The sequence below is a fragment of the Cydia pomonella genome, chromosome 21, assembly GCF_033807575.1.
Source record: "Cydia pomonella isolate Wapato2018A chromosome 21, ilCydPomo1, whole genome shotgun sequence".
Classification (NCBI taxonomy): Eukaryota; Metazoa; Arthropoda; class Insecta; order Lepidoptera; family Tortricidae; genus Cydia; species Cydia pomonella.
This window is the reverse complement of record NC_084723.1, coordinates 5377-21992: the sequence shown is the minus strand read 5'-3', so window position 1 is coordinate 21992 and position 16616 is coordinate 5377. Positions and strand designations below refer to the sequence as shown.

The window sequence follows — 16616 nt, the reverse complement described above, 5'->3', positions numbered from 1 at the left end:
GGTATTTAGATGACTATGTTTTGTGAATATTCTCTACAAGATGGCTCAACTTCGTGTACCTAAATACCGAATTATGTTCGCAAAAGTATATGCTCGTTAAACGATTGAAAAAGCACCTCAAGCCGACTACTTGCGGGAGCCTAGCACAGCAGAATGTTAGAGATCGGCATTAAGCACCTCAAGCCGACTACTTGCGGGAGCCTAGCACAGGAGAATTATGTTAGAGATCGGCATTAAGCACCTCAAGCCGACTACTTGCGGGAGCCTAGCACAGGAGAACGTTAGAGATCGGCATTAAGAGAGAAGTATACTTACTATAGATCGTGATCGTCCATACAAAAAGAGAAAAGGTTTTTCCACTTCTAAATATTTTCCATTGTCCATGATTTTTTAGTATATTATTGACACAATGAAAAACTAGGTTTATACGTTTTCCTTTTTTTTTTTAATTTGCAATACATTTTTTTTATTAAATAAAAGCGAAACCTATAAACTTATAATATATTATGCTGAAGCGATTGACATCAAAATCATAGTCATTTGTTAAGATTTAGTTAGTGGAAAACGTTTTCTCCCGAAATGGAATTTCATAGAAAAAGTACCGTTATTTCGCTAGGATCGCAAAGCTATTCTTCCCTCTTAAAAGTAGCGGATCAGACTACATGTCAACAATATCTTACGTTTCTCTAATATCTTAACAAAAAGATATGTCTTTATACATAAGTGTGCAGCACAATTATGTAGATTGTGTGATAGATCTCTTTTGGAGAAGGATTCCATGGTGCCAGATACTTTTGCCAAGATGCGGATTGTAGGTGTACAAATACCACACGGCTACAGTCCGAACGGCCCCGGTACGCGATAAATATCGAAAGCTATGGAAACAGTTAAGCTGCGGGTAATAATAATAGCATGCAAGCGTAATGCCTCATATCCGCGCTCCAGCCTTCACTTCAGGCTTACGAAACGACATCCTTCATCCTTCATGCGAGGGGTCAAATTAAATCAAAATACTAAATTTAACATCTGATATACGAGTATATAACAATACTTTGTCAAGAAATTTTGGATAGCGCTGTTCTTTTCTTTCTTTCTTGGTTGGCACATTTCGATATTCAGTATAAATTTATTTCGTTGTTCCATGATACATTTTTAGGTAGCAATTACACGTTTCTTGTGGTATCACATTTCATCGCTACTAAGAGTGCTAGTTACGGCATATTTGTTTTAGTTTGGCGGGATCATTGTCCAAGCTGCTAAACGATGGTCGATCTACCGATAGTCAGTTACAGGTTACTGTTACTACCGAAAGTACCAAATTTAACTGTCTAGCAATTTTTCAAATGCTATTAGGTTTACCTACTCGTCGACAGTAACGGTTGAATTAAGATTTCGTATAGCAAACTATAATTGCGTACTTTTCATGTATAGGCTCCCAACTCAACTATAATATTCATTTCTATACGCTGTAGTCACCCGTAAAAAAAATTATCAATCACGTGCCGCCGCGACTGACTGACCGGGCGACACACTGAACGGGCACGAGACGGGACTAAATAGTCGCCTCTTTATGTCTTTTGTACTACATTTTTGTCTACTGAGATGTCTGAGATACTTACAAATTGTCATTATTTAGGTTTTATCGTAAATAAGTATTATTTTAGATGATTCGTAGAAAAAGTATTGTATATAATAGTGATATAATCAAGCTCTCTATAATAGAGAATTACAATTAAATAAAATACTATTTTTTCACACCTCATTTGTTTTATGCGCATATGTAAAACGCCAACAGGCAAAAACATTTATCAGAAGATCTTAAGACATCGGGGTCGGGACACAGTTAAAAAAACCGATCAAACACGAGTTCTTATTACTCGCACACCGAGGGTTCCATAAAAAACTTTGAATTATCTCGTGTAACTATAAAGGCGAAAGACTTTTGAACAGGAGTACTAATGTACGTATGTTGGTTTTTCGAGGATAATTCTCTATCATATGATGCGATTTCAAAAATTGATCTTTTATTTAAAAAATTGTATTTTTCAATTTTTCCTTCATATTTTTTTTCTCTATGAAAGAAAAAGAAAAAATGTTTTGGAATGCTCAATTTGGGCTCTTTCAAATGATACCCCACTTCACCTATTCACTAGATTGTGAAATTTTTCCACCTCTTCATATTTCCCATAATTAATAAAAATAATAAATAGTACTTTCAATGTGTCTGGGTTAGCGTTGTTCATAACTATTCCAAATTTCTAATCGATAGCAGTGGTTCTCGAGATATTTAGCGATGTGACAGACAGACAGATAGACAGACGGACGGACAGAGTTGCACCATAAGGGTTCCTTTTGTACCTTTTTGGTACGAAACCCTAAAAATGGTTAATTAACCATGTCGTACAATTTAAAATTCTCCAAACTGTGTCGGTACAGTCACGGTGGTGCTGCGATTGTGTGTGGTTGTCAGTTGTCACGGATGAACAGAGGTTGAATTACCGCAGGAAACACGCGGTCATCGTTTCGTAACGAGAAAGCATCTCTGTATATTATTCATTGGTTTGGTTGTTTATTTAACGCGCGCGCGCGACAAGTGGTGAGCTGGTGAGTGCCAGTGTTCGCGGAATAGCAATACACTTAAGAGGATGAGACGGCCGTTTCTCCAATATTCTCCATACAAACGTACACATTTTTCTCTCTGGATATTAACATTATTTAAAATATTTGGACCCAGTTTGTTATATATCAACCAGTTAATAATTTTTTGTGTTAAAATTTGGAGCGAAATTCAGATTTCATACAATAAAAATGCTCCTATTAACTCTTATAATATTAACTATCAAAAATTCTAAAATATCAAACATAGGGGCATAGCTGTGGTTGATATAAAAACATTTTCCATAATGTCAATATTCAGAGAGAAAAATGGAGATAGGGTTGTAGAGGAGAAGCGGCCGTGGTGTAGCCATGATCTTCGGAAAACCTTATCTCCTTACTATAAATATTGGTCAGCTAAGTTTAGTGGCAACGATGCTACTCATGTTGGGAGTAGTAGCTCATTGAAGGTTGTATTTGACCGACTTTTTCTTTCAAGCATTACGGTATCATAACATTCATAACATAACGTCACTTTATGCGTTATGTCGTTAATGAACCGCAATCTAAAGTGTTCCGAACGGCCGGCTCACTTCAAATACCGTTGGTTAAATACCGGGAAAACGTTAGGCGTTACGTGCTTGTAGTTTTTGTACAATTAGCGTACTTATTTAAATTCAATCAATATTTTAACAATTTGCGATTGAGGTTCACATAGTAAAAATACGCTTACTCAATTTGTTTACTCTTTAGTGTTATATGTGAAAGAGAACCTATTTACGATTGCTATCTGTGCACAGGTCTCGGCACGCATGGTCTGACAGCGGCCGCAGGCGACGGCGGCGACAGCGAGCTGGTGTCGCTGCACTCCGCCCTGCGCGACGCGCTCACCGCTCATGTCGAAGCGTACAAGCAAGCGCTACACAAAGTTCAGGAGCTGAGCGCCGTGACGGCGGTGACGGCGCCCGCCGCGTCCTCGCACCAGCGGCTGCTGGCGCTGCCGGCGGCGGACGTGGAGCGGCGGCTGATCGACAACGCGTCGCTGCTGGCGGCGGTGCGGCGCGCGCCGCCCACGCTGGCGGCGCTGGCGGCGGCGCTGGACGCGCGCGTGGCGGCCGACAAGCAGGTGCTGGCGTGCGCGGGGCTCGTGCGCCGCGCCGACCCCCACAATCATAAACCACCCCCCGCTAACGACACCAGGTCAGACATCATTACTTGATGTTTTTCATTGCCGAATGTTAAGTTAATTTAGACAGATTTATGCAATTTTCCTGCTTTTGGCCTTGTCTGGTTGCCGTTAGGTATAAGACGTTAAGCAGTAAGGAAGGATAATCTTTTATCGGATCAGCGTGGGTGTTATGCCAAGTCATCACTTTTCGGCGGCATGTCGGCAGTAGTCGGCTTCGACCGACTTCGACTACCTACAGCAACATTCCACTCCACTGCTGTCTTTGTTAACGGTCAGAACGCATTCAGAGAATAAATTCAGTTCAAATTCATTCTTGACATGTTTGACTAATGAAACTTGAATCGGTCGTGCCTATCGATCCTACTCAGTATTACTTATAATCTTTGCCATCGATACGATTCGCTGTTCTAACTTTTAATTAATTAGTTTGCTAACTTATTAACTTAACTTTCCATGGGCGGCGGTAATCGCTTACCATCAGGTGATCCGTCTGCTTGTTTGCCTCATCTATCAACAAACAACAACAGTAAACAGTATTATTTAAATGTATTTTTTTTTCTTTCTACTTCTATTTTGTATAAATGTGTATTTCTCTCGTATAATTTTGTATTATCTGTTTTTTTGTCATTTTATTAATTGTATTTCCTGTGTGTATTGTGGCAAACAAATAAACGGATTATCTATCTATCTATCTATCATTAAAAAAACTTGTTCATAATGGAAAATCATTGATTGCTTTTAATCTCAACAATCCATTCAATATCGACCATTCATTGTGATTATGCTTCGTGTATGTTAATACCGTATAATATCGTGATCGACTTTGTATCCAGTGTATGGGTTATTTGATGCTATCCGTGCCGTCGGAACGAAGTGGAAGCGTCGAAAGCCTTGGACATTAAAATGTATTCTTACTTTATGATTGCGGCATTTCCTGTTATATAAAGTGTAATTTAGCGATTATAAAGTAGATTAAGTGCCGACCAGGAAACATACAATTTTTAATATGTGTTGCGATCTCGCAGTTTTAACTTAATAACGTTAATAGGGCTGTTAATAACATATTACATACATGAACGTGGCGTAGTTTACGCCTAACCTACATAGACGCGTATAGATATTATCGCAACGCGTCAAGCAATTTGGTCTGCGGTAATAAAGGTAAACAGCGATTATCAGACGGAGAAGCGAGGTCACGCGGTCAGTTCGCCGGTCCGATTACTCTGATTACTCTCACCTGTTCGATGCGCTTAATTGCCAATGCACTTACAGGGAGGAAAACTTAGCAGAACTGGTTATAGATAATGCCAATATAAACTTAAATAATGCATAGAAATAATCTAATGACTTTTCTATTCATCCAGATACATGATTACTTTTCGTTTGTTGTTTGTTGAGAGACGATTACTATTTCTGCTTTAGCGTCTAATCCGACAGATCACTTTACCCTGGTTCGCAAGTAACTTGATTATTTCTGGTGCGCTCGCGCTACCGACGAGAACATATGAGTAATGGGCCACTGCACTCGATCGGCGTACGATCAATATGTCAACATTGGACCATGTACGTGGTGACAGGAAAACTCGTGAGGCGAGCGGTTGGCCCGTGCGCCGGTGCGGAACGAACACGCTGCACACCGCAAGGGCATCGTCCTCGCATTATAAAATAGATTAGCATTACCACGCGTTAGATAACTCCGCTTTCCCTCATAACTTACCTCCTCATAACAGTTTGCGTAAAAAATCCATATTTAAATACCCATTATGTGTCAGAATCAACAGATAGCCACAATGGCTTTAGGTATATATTAATATTATTGAACCAGCACGTCTCGCGTACGCTTAGGAATGTAACTTTCGTTTCCTCTTCAGGCTGTTGAACTGTGTTGATCTGCTGATATCAGAGTGGTGTTAGGGTAGCGACCTAGCGAGATGGCTCTGGGATCAGTTAGCTTACGAGATAGCTTACTTAATTACTCTCACTTAACAAGCCAACAGCGTCGTGTATTCTCGCGGAAGCGGCTGGAGGAAGCGTTTCCCTCGTAAATCGCGTACGAGCGTCGTTTCCCATTGTCTAGCGATTTCTCCGCGACATTATCGATTATTGGTTACTGTGAAAACTGAAAGCACACACTCTCATAAAACTTTATGCGTATGATTTCATACGCCTCCGTTTATTGTTTCGACCTTTGACTGTTATTATTGTTAAGACACATATTTAGAAATTTAATCGGCCTTTGTGCTGTCTGCTGTGTAATTACAACATTCCAATCTTTAGTCACACCGAGGCGCCATGTACCTATAAGTAGTGTGATAATTGCTTTGGTTACTCCAGTTTTATGAAATTTAATATTTTCGCTAAATCATGATATTGTGTAACTTTTTGCGAACAAGTCAGTCAGACCCAGCCCGACTCCCAGCATTGTGCAGCGGCGACGCCGGCACCGGGATTTTTTCCACTGTTTGCCGTGTTTAATACTGTTTACCTAACGCTCCATTCATAATAAAACGTAAAATTATGACCCCTGAGAACAATAAAAAAATACTAAGTCGGATTTATAGTTATACTGGCTGGCATGTTTGCGTTGGGTTGGTAGGTATGAATATAACAGAGCCACTATAAACGCTACTCGCGCGACTAAAGGTTGAAACGAGCGACACAAACACAACACACGTTATTAGTGTTGACAATATCCGACGCTTGTGTACACGTTTTTCCAATATTCTTATAATGTTATCGATATTTACATATGAATTGTGCGATCGTACTGATAGAGAAGTTAGTACTTTCTAATCGATAATTTATTGCAGTGAGAGGTTTTAGCATTTTCACCGCGTAACATTCGTGAGATTCTCATCCAATATCAAATAAGTAAATTATTTATAAAACTGCTTTAGTATGTAGTTAGTAGGTATGTGTGTTTGTGTTTAATAGTCTCCATATTTAGCTCCTTGCACTACCTGCTGACTTTTGTATGAGTTCTATTCAATTCAATTCAATTTTATTTATTTCGTCATCACAGGTAACAGTTAGGTGACAGTAAATGAATATGTATAGAATTATGTACATCAGCCATGATGAGCCGTTTAGGCGGACGAAATTTAAATTGCAATTATATATACAAAGCAGATACTTAATACAATAATTACCTTAACCTTAACATTCTTCTGTAATTACAAACTTAGCATTTATATATCCCATATAATATTTACATCCACGCCAGTACCACTGTATGTCAAAAAAAAATAAGAAAGTATATTTACATTTCCTGCTACCTAAAGGTTGTCCGGAAGAAATCGCTTTTTAGCGATAAGACCGCTTGTTGTTACCTGGTTCTATTCTTTTAACATTTATTTGTGGTTTTACATGTATGTAAAATGTATAATTATTGGTGCGATAAAGAATATTTACTTACTTTAACATACTAGTAGTTTATGTGATTGCTACATAAAAAACGAAAAGGCAAAGAAAGGCATTAAAATACGAGTGTGGGGTTATGAAACGCAGGAAATAAGTATAAAGGACTACACTGCTTTATCAGCATCAACAAAACAAAGTAATTTTATACTTACGAACGAATTAAACGTGAAAACGGCGGTTATGCAAACTTTTTCGCGCATGTCACGCATCCGTTGTTTTTTTTTAGCTTCAGAGACTAACTGGAGTCGGGGCCAACTGCCATATCGTTCAATATTCGGAAGGTGGAGATAAAGAACGAAATCTCCATGTACCAAAAAGTGTCATCAAAAAACTTTAAATAGGTGGCGCTACAATACCTAGAGTACTTGAACAAAAAAATCAAATCATAGACAGCGCAATTCACTCCGTCAATAACGCCTAGGTTCTTAGCTACTCTAGCGCTAATGAGAGATTTGCAACTATTATTTATAGCTGACAGCCGGACACTTTTGCAACAGTTCTACCATAAGAGATTCCACTCCTTTTAATTTCATACTCTATAATCAAGTAACATGGGAAATTTGACAAAATTGTATGCGACTGACATTTAGTTTCGTATAAAACGTCATCTCGACCGATACTACAATAAAGGCCAAATCATATTTTTTTGTTCTCAGAGATGTTCTAAATTTGATCATACATAATGTTAAGATATGTACCTATCGGTTATCGATAAAGTTAAAATTACGACGCACCTACAGATACAGGTTTGTTAATATGGGCCGTTAGTTTATCGTTTCTGATTACATTATAGGGAGGTTATGATATAGATGTACTTAGATAAAATTAGTTAGGTACAGTTCAGTTGGGCCCACCTTATATTATAATTGTTGAATCTCGTGTACTATGTCAAATAAATATGTAAAACTAATTAATATATACATAATTTTACATTTTTGATAATGATACTTGTATATATTCTCAATAAATACGATATCAACTATACACGTATGAAACATTACACAGGGGAATTAATGTCATATTTGTATTTGAAGGCCGGTGGCTGGCGTGCTGATGAGTTACTCCCGCGGCTGCGCCACGCTACTGTCCCTGATGACGGACGGCAAGGGCCCGGCGCCGTCCGGCACGGAGCCAGAGCCGGGACCGGAGCCGGAACACGCGCCGGACCCGCCGCGCTCGCCGCCCGACTCGGCCAGCGACGGCTACCACTCCGACAGTGACCACTCGCACCCCGCCCCCGACAGGTACCATCAGGTTCAAATTTGTATGGACAATTTATGAATGATTTCATTCATAACTTGTCCATGCACTTTTGAACCCTACAGTACGTGTTGACTCATCCGGCACGCAGTCGGAGTCGGAGCCCACGCCGGACCCACCACACTCGTCGCCCGACTCGGCCAGCGACGGCTGCCACTTGCACCCTGCCCCCAGCAGGTAGGTAGGTACGTGTCGACTCGCCCGGCACGAAGCCGGAGCCAAAGCCCGCGCCGGACCCGCCACGCTCGCCGCCCGACTTGGCCAGCGACGGCTTCCACTCCAACAGTGACCACTCGCACCCTGCCCCCAGCAGGTAGGTACGTGTCGACTCGTCCGGCACCAAGCCGGAGCCAGAGCCCGCGCCGGACCCGCCACGTTCGCCGCCCGACTTGGCCAGCGACGGCTACCACTCCGACAGTGACCACTCGCACCCCGCCCCCGACAGGTACCATCAGGTTCAAATTTGTATGGACAATTTATGAATGATTTCATTCATAACTTGTCCATGCACTTTTGAACCCTAATGTACGTGTCGACTCGTCCGGCACGCAGCCGGAGTCGGAGCCCACGCCGGACCCGTCACGCTCGTCGCCCGACTCGGCCAGCGACGGCTACCACTTGCACCCTGCCCCCAGCAGGTAGGTAGGTACGTGTCGAATCGTCCGGCACGAAGCCGGAGCCAAAGCCCGCGCCGGACCCGCCACGCTCGCCGCCCGACTTGGCCAGCGACGGCTTCCACTCCAACAGTGACCACTCGGACCCTGCCCCCAGCAGGTAGGTACGTGTCGACTCGTCCGGCACCAAGCCGGAGCCAGTGCCCGCGCCGGACCCGCCACGTTCGCCGCCCGACTTGGCCAGCGACGGCTACCACTCCGACAGTGACCACTCGCACCCCGCCCCCGAGACGACAGGTACGTGTCGACTCGTCCGGCTAAACACGAAATAGACTAACGTCGAACATGCCCAAAGAAGATGATGAGGAATACCGAAATGAGCCGGAATAAGAAAAAGGCAAACGACAAATATCACCAAAGATGGCAAAGACCACCGACGAACGTGACGAATGTAGAATAGGTGCGAAAGCAGAATGGGACTAATTTAAGAACTTGACAAAAATCAAATGGGACGACTCGAGACAATATTACCTTTTATTGTTTCGCGATAAAATGATATCTATGTAATGCCTATTTTGTAAAACATGCCATACGACTTAATACATATTCATACATAAGTATTCATAATTATTATTATGATGCATGAAACGCCTTCCTGTCTATACCATACACATCACATCATCTCCATTTTTCTTCATGTCTATTTGTCTGTAGCCATACTATGCATGGATTTCTTTATTCTTCATAAAAACTGAATTAGGTAGCAATACAGTGAGCTGACCATCGAATGCGGACTCTGCTGTAACGTATGCGTATTTTGCAGGAGCAGCGTGGTGGCGGGCGCGGTGGCGGCGTACGGCGAGGCGTGGGCGGGCGCGGCGGCGCGCTGGCTGCCGGCGCTGGCCAGCCTGCCTTCACTGCGGCGGGCGCCGGCGTTGCCGCACAAGATCGTCTTCTCCGTGGTGGTGGTGGGTACTCGTTTTAGAAGTTATAGTTCTAAAGGACGACGGTCTGACAAACAGCTAACTTGCAGCACGATGCATCTAACTTACAGACGGACAAAATGAATCGTTGCGTCTCTTTGCCGCGAACATTTTGAAAGGCACGCAAAAAATATACCCCATCCTAATTCGTAAAATATGACAAAAGTTAGGAGGATGTTGATAAATTTGAAGCGAAATGTCTTTTTTAGGGTTCCGTAGCCAAATGTCAAAAAACGGAACCCTTATAGATTCGTCATGTCCGTCTGTCTGTCCGATTATGTCACAGCCACTTTTTTCCGAAACTATAAGAGCTATACTGTTCAAACTTGGTAAGTAGATGTATTCTATGAACCGCATTAAGATTTTTACACAAAAATAGAAAAAAAAACAATACATTTTGGGGGTTCCCCATACTTAGAACTGAAACTCAAAAAATCTTTTTTCATTAAAACCCATACGTGTGGGGTATCTATGGATAGGTCTTTAAAAATGATTGAGGTTTCTAATATCATTTTTTTCTAAACTGAATAGTTTGCGCGAGAGACACTTCCAAAGTGGTAAAATGTGTGTCCCCCCCCCCCCGTAACTTCTAAAATAACAAAATGAAAAATCTAAAAAAAATATATAATATACATTTTTTAAATTTTTTTTTTTTTTATTCTTTGACATTTGGAGAACCTTTACACCTCCAAATCTTATTAATGGCATTATTATTGTGTATTATTATTTTTCTCAGACCGTGGGGACCTTATACATCTCCAAACTTAATGTATTAACCGTGGAGACTATACGTCTCTGTCATATTGTATAATATACTTGACTTGGTACATACTAGTTATGTATTCTGTAGCATTAGTTTATGAGACTACTAGTTTAACAGTCCAGACGCGGTTTATTTATTTAGTATAAATTTTATTTTGACACTTGGAGAGACTTTACACCTCCTAATTTTTATAGTATTAGTACTCTGACATTGGGGACCTTTTACATCTCCAGATATAATGTGTTTTTAACCATAGACACTATACATCTCTATTACATTGTAGTAATTATTTATTTTAAGATTATTATAATGTAATGTTTACCCAGGTATTGGTTGTTGTATTTATAAATGTTGTTATGTATTTTTCATGTCACTATATGATGTTACTATAAATGTTGTATTGACTAGTAAAAGAGCCCTTGAGTCCTATTTGCAGGATAAATTTTTGAATTTTGAATTTTGAATTACCATGCAAAATTCCACCGAAAATTGGTTTGAACGAGATCTAGTAAGTAGTTTTTTTTTTTATATGTTGTGGAGTATTACAGGAGTAAAAATTAAAAACGGCTTTCTATCTTAGCACACGTGTAATGTCGAATGTGACACATACAGAGAGAGGAATAAATTATAAACGCCTGACAGTTTGTCAGAGCAATTGCCATTAGGATGGGAGTTAATATAATTTTAACATGCCCCCGGGGTTGAAAGGAAGCCTTTCAAACGGAATCGGTAGCCACAGGAAGAGGACAAATCTTGCTAAAGGCGCGACGAACGACTCCTCCGGCTGTCTTCACATCAGCCACTCGAGATATGCCATCCTGTCCTGAGTGAATGGCTACGATGCGTCCCAGTCTCCATTTCAATGGAGGAAGGTTGTCCTCTTTCAGAACAACGAGGCTATTATTCTTGAGGGAATCGTGGTTGAGTCTCCACTTGATTCGCTGTTGCAGTTCTGGGACATACTCCTTAGTCCACCGAGCCCAGAAATGTTGACGAAGTTGTTCGATTCTGTGGAATCGGGACAGATGCTGATAAGTGTGGTCCCGCAGATCCTGCACCGGCAACGAAGTGAGTGAGCGTCCGACAAGAAAATGTCCAGGGGTGAGCGCTGAGAGGTCGTCCGGGTGTGATGACAGAGGCGTGAGTGGCCGAGAATTCAATAGGGCTGAGGACCATGTTGTGGAGTATTACAGGAGTAAAAATTAAAAACGGCTTTCTATCTTAGCACACGTGTAATGTCGAATGTGACACATACAGAGAGAGGAATAAATTATAAACGCCTGACAGTTTGTCAGAGCAATTGCCATTAGGATGGGAGTTAATATAATTTTAACATATACGTCATAAAATTAAAAAAAATATCATCAAACCCATACGTGTGGGGTATCTATGGATAGGTCTTCAAAAATGATATTTAGGTTTCTGATATCATTTTTTTCTAAACTGAATAGTTTGCGCGAGAGACACTTCCAAAGTGAAAAAATGTGTCCCCCCCCTCCTGTAACTTCTAAAATAACAGAATGAAAAATCTAAAAAAAATATATGATATACATTACCATGCAAACTTCCACCGAAAATTGGTTCCAACGAGATCTAGTAAGTAGTTTTTTTTTAATACGTCATAAATGGTACGGAACCCTTCATGGGCGAGTCCGACTCGCACTTGACCGCTTTTTGTAATTTAAGTAGTACAAGCACACATATACACATTGAAAACAAAGGTCTTCATACTCGTAAACACCCAATAAAAAAATACCTACTCTGTAACTGTTACGACGTCTATTTACTACTTTATGATGGCGTTTCAGTTATCGTTCCGCGCGGCGATAAGTCTGCGCGACAAACGACTGGCCGAGGTGAAGGCGCTGCTGGGCGCCGACGACCCCCCGCGCCCCCCGCAGTCGACGGCGGGGGAGGACAGCGGCTCCGAGGGCGCGGGAGCGGATGAGGAGGCGTTAGCGCGGCTGACAGCGGCCGCTACGAGAGTATTACGGGCGAAGGCGCATGTCACACCGCTGCATGATGCCGAGCGAACCGTCGTCACACAGGTACGGACAGGTGGCAGAGGGAGTGAGGCCGACAAGGAGGCGCTTGCGCGGCTGACAAGTAGTACCACGAGGGTGCTACGGCCAAAAACGCACTTAGCGCCGCTGCGTGACGCCGAGCGAACTGAGATCAATTGTGGATTACGAAAGGTATTGAGATACTATATATACTAGAGAAGGGATCTCTAAGAAAATGTTTCCGCACCTCAATGAAGTGCCGGCACTTCATTGCGTTTAGTAGGTACGACTGCGATGACTGGCGAGATGCCACGCATGACGCATGTAACGAAAATTAAAAAAATAATAAAAATGAATAATGCCTTTGTGCGCAATGAAAATGTATTCTAATAATACCAATGGATTAGGTTAGGCATAGGTAAGTGTAGTAAGCCATCAAAATAAGAAGATCAGCATTAACTTTTGTGACATGTACAGTGTACAGATCGCAAGGAATTAGAGTCGTTAGAACCAATACCGTGCAATACAAATATGCTTTATTACACACCAATAACGAAGACATACCGAAAAAGAGGTTAGATGATCATATTCTTCCTTCAGACTCATATGCAGTATACCATTAAAGAGTGTCTCGAAACAGACATAGGTAAAGCAACACGTGGCCAAATTGGTCACATCGAGTAATCCCGCTGTTGGTTGTAGGTGGCGAGCACATTACGCGAGTACACGGGCCTAGCGGAGAGCACAGCGCTGCGCGCGCTGACGGCGGCGTGTTGTCGCGCCGCGTGGAGACTGGTGCTGGCCGCGCCGCAGCTCCGACTCGACACCGACTTCACCGCCAGTTAGTACACGCTTCACTCCTCTTAGCACACTAACGCGTCCGGAACGAAACGCATATTCCTAGAGCTCGAAGCTGAGCTGCCAGTTTCCTAGACCTAGAGCTGGCAGCTCGCCGCCGCGGTTCGGTACAAACGTAAGTGCGTATGTGACCTAAGTAAAAAGTAAAGATGAGTATGGAAGCGAGCCAACTAATAATGAAAGATGATTGTTGGAAGAAGTTTATTGATTGTATGGTAATGTGTGTTGCAGCACGCTTCGACCCCGAGAAGCACGTGGTGTGGGTGGCGGGCGCGGGGCGCGCGGCGGCGGCGGGCGGCGCGCGCGGGCAGCCCATCCGGAGCTTCGTGTGGCCCGCGCTGCTCGACCACCAGCGCGTGCTGTTCCGCGCCGTCGTGCTGGTGTGACCTGACCGGTGCGCGCCCCACACCGCCACGCCCCAGGCCATCCACGAACACGCGTACTTTGACTCATATTGTCATCTTATTAAAGGTTACGTACGACAAGTCTGCGCGTCATCCTGGATGACACGAACTATACACAGGCTACTTCGAGGTTCTTGCCATTGTTTGAGCGGCAACTCTCGACGTCCAGAGCTGTCACAATTGAGGCTGCCTTATCTTACGAAAGGCGCTAGGAACCTCTGAATATTGTCGCTGAGACAACGTACAAAATGGTACTGAAATTAAATTCGTTGACCTTACATCGTGTAAGTAAATGCACATGAACAGTGTGTTGAGAACAATGTAAACGATCACACGGCGAGCTTTTTTTGAATCCGTTCGTTTTAGGTAAAAGCTCTAAGCGAGGATGAGGAGGAGGAGGATTTAGCTCAAATACGAGTGCCTTGACCAAATAGTTACAACATTTTAAATAAGAATCTTATAAGATGATTTCTTATAATAAAACTCATGTTTAATTTAGTTACATATTTATTTAGTTTTAAGTGTACATTGTTATTTTAAGAACAATAAAAAATATTCGTTAGAATGACCACTGTTATAATTTCACAATAAATACCTTTACTAACAAATAGACAACTTATCTACTTCAATATAAGTCTTCCCTAAAGTAGCCTACGTATTTTAACAAAACTTATGTTCTATGAAATTTGGCTTAAAAATTGGCCTAGCACTAAGGCCATAAAAATTCAAATAGGGGCAAAAATTAGCCTCCATTGTAACCAAAAAAAATAGGGTATAGGGTAGGCTGTATCAGGGACACAGCCGCAATGGTTCGAGGTGCAACGTGTCGTGGAAACTTATTGCAAACACCGCTTAGGGCGCTTGTTGCTCAACCACAGAACAACTGTACTGTACATCATAAATTACAGCGTCGCCTATGCGATCAATAAGTATATTTTCGATTTACTTTCTTTATTAATTTATAGACGAAAATTACGTGGATAATATGGAGGTATTTCAGCAATAAGTACCCACGACACCGATAGTGATTATGATTAACAATTTTAGGAAGTCGACATTGCCAGGCCGTCGCACGTTCTAACACTTCTAACCATCAATGGCGCCGCCGCGTTCATTGATTCTTTCTTTTCAGAAATACAGAAAACAGAAATTATTTATTTGCATCGATACGGTATCGGGATTCTTAGTCTTATAATTCTAATGCATTATTTGAGGAGATGAACATGTTCTATTGGGGTTAAAGTGGATTGTAAATAATTGTTATTGCTTTATCTTACTGTCTGACGTATTTTGCGTTAGTTTCGTGCATTAATTTTCGCACACGCTGGCCACAATCAAAAGCAGTCATAAAAATTCTTTAAAAATGCCAAATTTTTATTTTTTGGCAGCTTATGATAGTCCCGCGTATTTATTTTTTTAAATATCTTAATAAAATGGAATAAGATCTATCAAATGACACTAACTTAATTGAAATCGGTTAATGGACTGATGATTACTAAATAAACATTGCAAATACCTTTTTACAAAGTTTCAAGTTCCTAGCTCAAAATAAAACTTGAACCCCTTACAAACTTTCATCCCCTTTTAACCCCCCTTAGGGGTTGAATTTTCAAAAACGCCGAAATAAGTTTTATTTGTAATTGGCTATTATGCCTTTATAAGAAGTTTCAAAGCATTGGTAATGGATTCAAATTTTCAACCCTTTTTTAACCCCTTTAGGGAATGAATTTTTAAAAACGCTGAAATTACTTTTATTGTGTTTTAATGATATGCTTACCTACAAAGTTTCAAATGCCGCACTCAAAAAAATATTTGATATCCATACAATCTTTCAACCCCTTTTTACCACTTTAGGGGATGAATATTCAAAAACGTTGAAATTGATTTTCTTGTATTTTAATAGTATATTTTTCTACGAAGTTTCGACTTCCCAGCTTAAAATAAAACTTGAACCCCATACAAACTTTCATCCCCTTTTTAACCCCTTAGGGGTTGAATTTCTCAAAATCGCTTCTTAGACTTTATAAATGCAACCTAGTGTGTGAATTTTAACCTTCTAGCATTTGTAGTTTCGGCTCTGTGTTGATGAGTCAGTCAGGACACGTGCATTTATATTATCCCACCAAAAACATAAATGTAATGTAATGTAAGTTCAATACAAAAATTATGCTTGGCTGTGGGCTTCGCCGCAAAAAGAATGGTGATCTAAATGAGTGCCAAGTTCTATGCAAAATCCAAATATGTATTTATAGGAAAAAAATAACATTATGAACAAGTATTAAAGTCTATTTCTTTGCTTTATAAGATACCTATAACAATTGCTGTTATTTAAAAAAAAATGTGATATGATAGGTAAGTTTGTAGGTAGATTTGACTTGGCCAGTTTTCATTACATCAGTCATTTTATAAAGTTATTCAACATATATATATATATATATATATATATATTTATTCTGATAAAAACTGGCCAAATCAAATATAACCTACTTTAAGATCTCACATTTAAAAAAAACAGCTATTGTTATAG

The 16616-nt window shown here is 41.0% G+C and overlaps 1 protein-coding gene across 1 annotated transcript in view; it reads left to right on the top strand.

Moving 5' to 3' along the window:
* Positions 1-14654, top strand: part of LOC133529524 (uncharacterized) — a 33935-nt gene extending 19281 nt beyond the window's left edge. The window contains exons 4-9 of the mRNA XM_061867256.1: positions 3396-3795; positions 8239-8448; positions 9902-10046; positions 12633-12872; positions 13530-13668; positions 13917-14654. Of these exons, the coding sequence (XP_061723240.1) occupies positions 3396-3795; positions 8239-8448; positions 9902-10046; positions 12633-12872; positions 13530-13668; positions 13917-14071 (1289 nt within the window). The 3' untranslated portion in view covers positions 14072-14654. The remainder of the gene's footprint in view (positions 1-3395; positions 3796-8238; positions 8449-9901; positions 10047-12632; positions 12873-13529; positions 13669-13916) is intronic.
* Positions 14655-16616: the final 1962 nt, after the last annotated feature.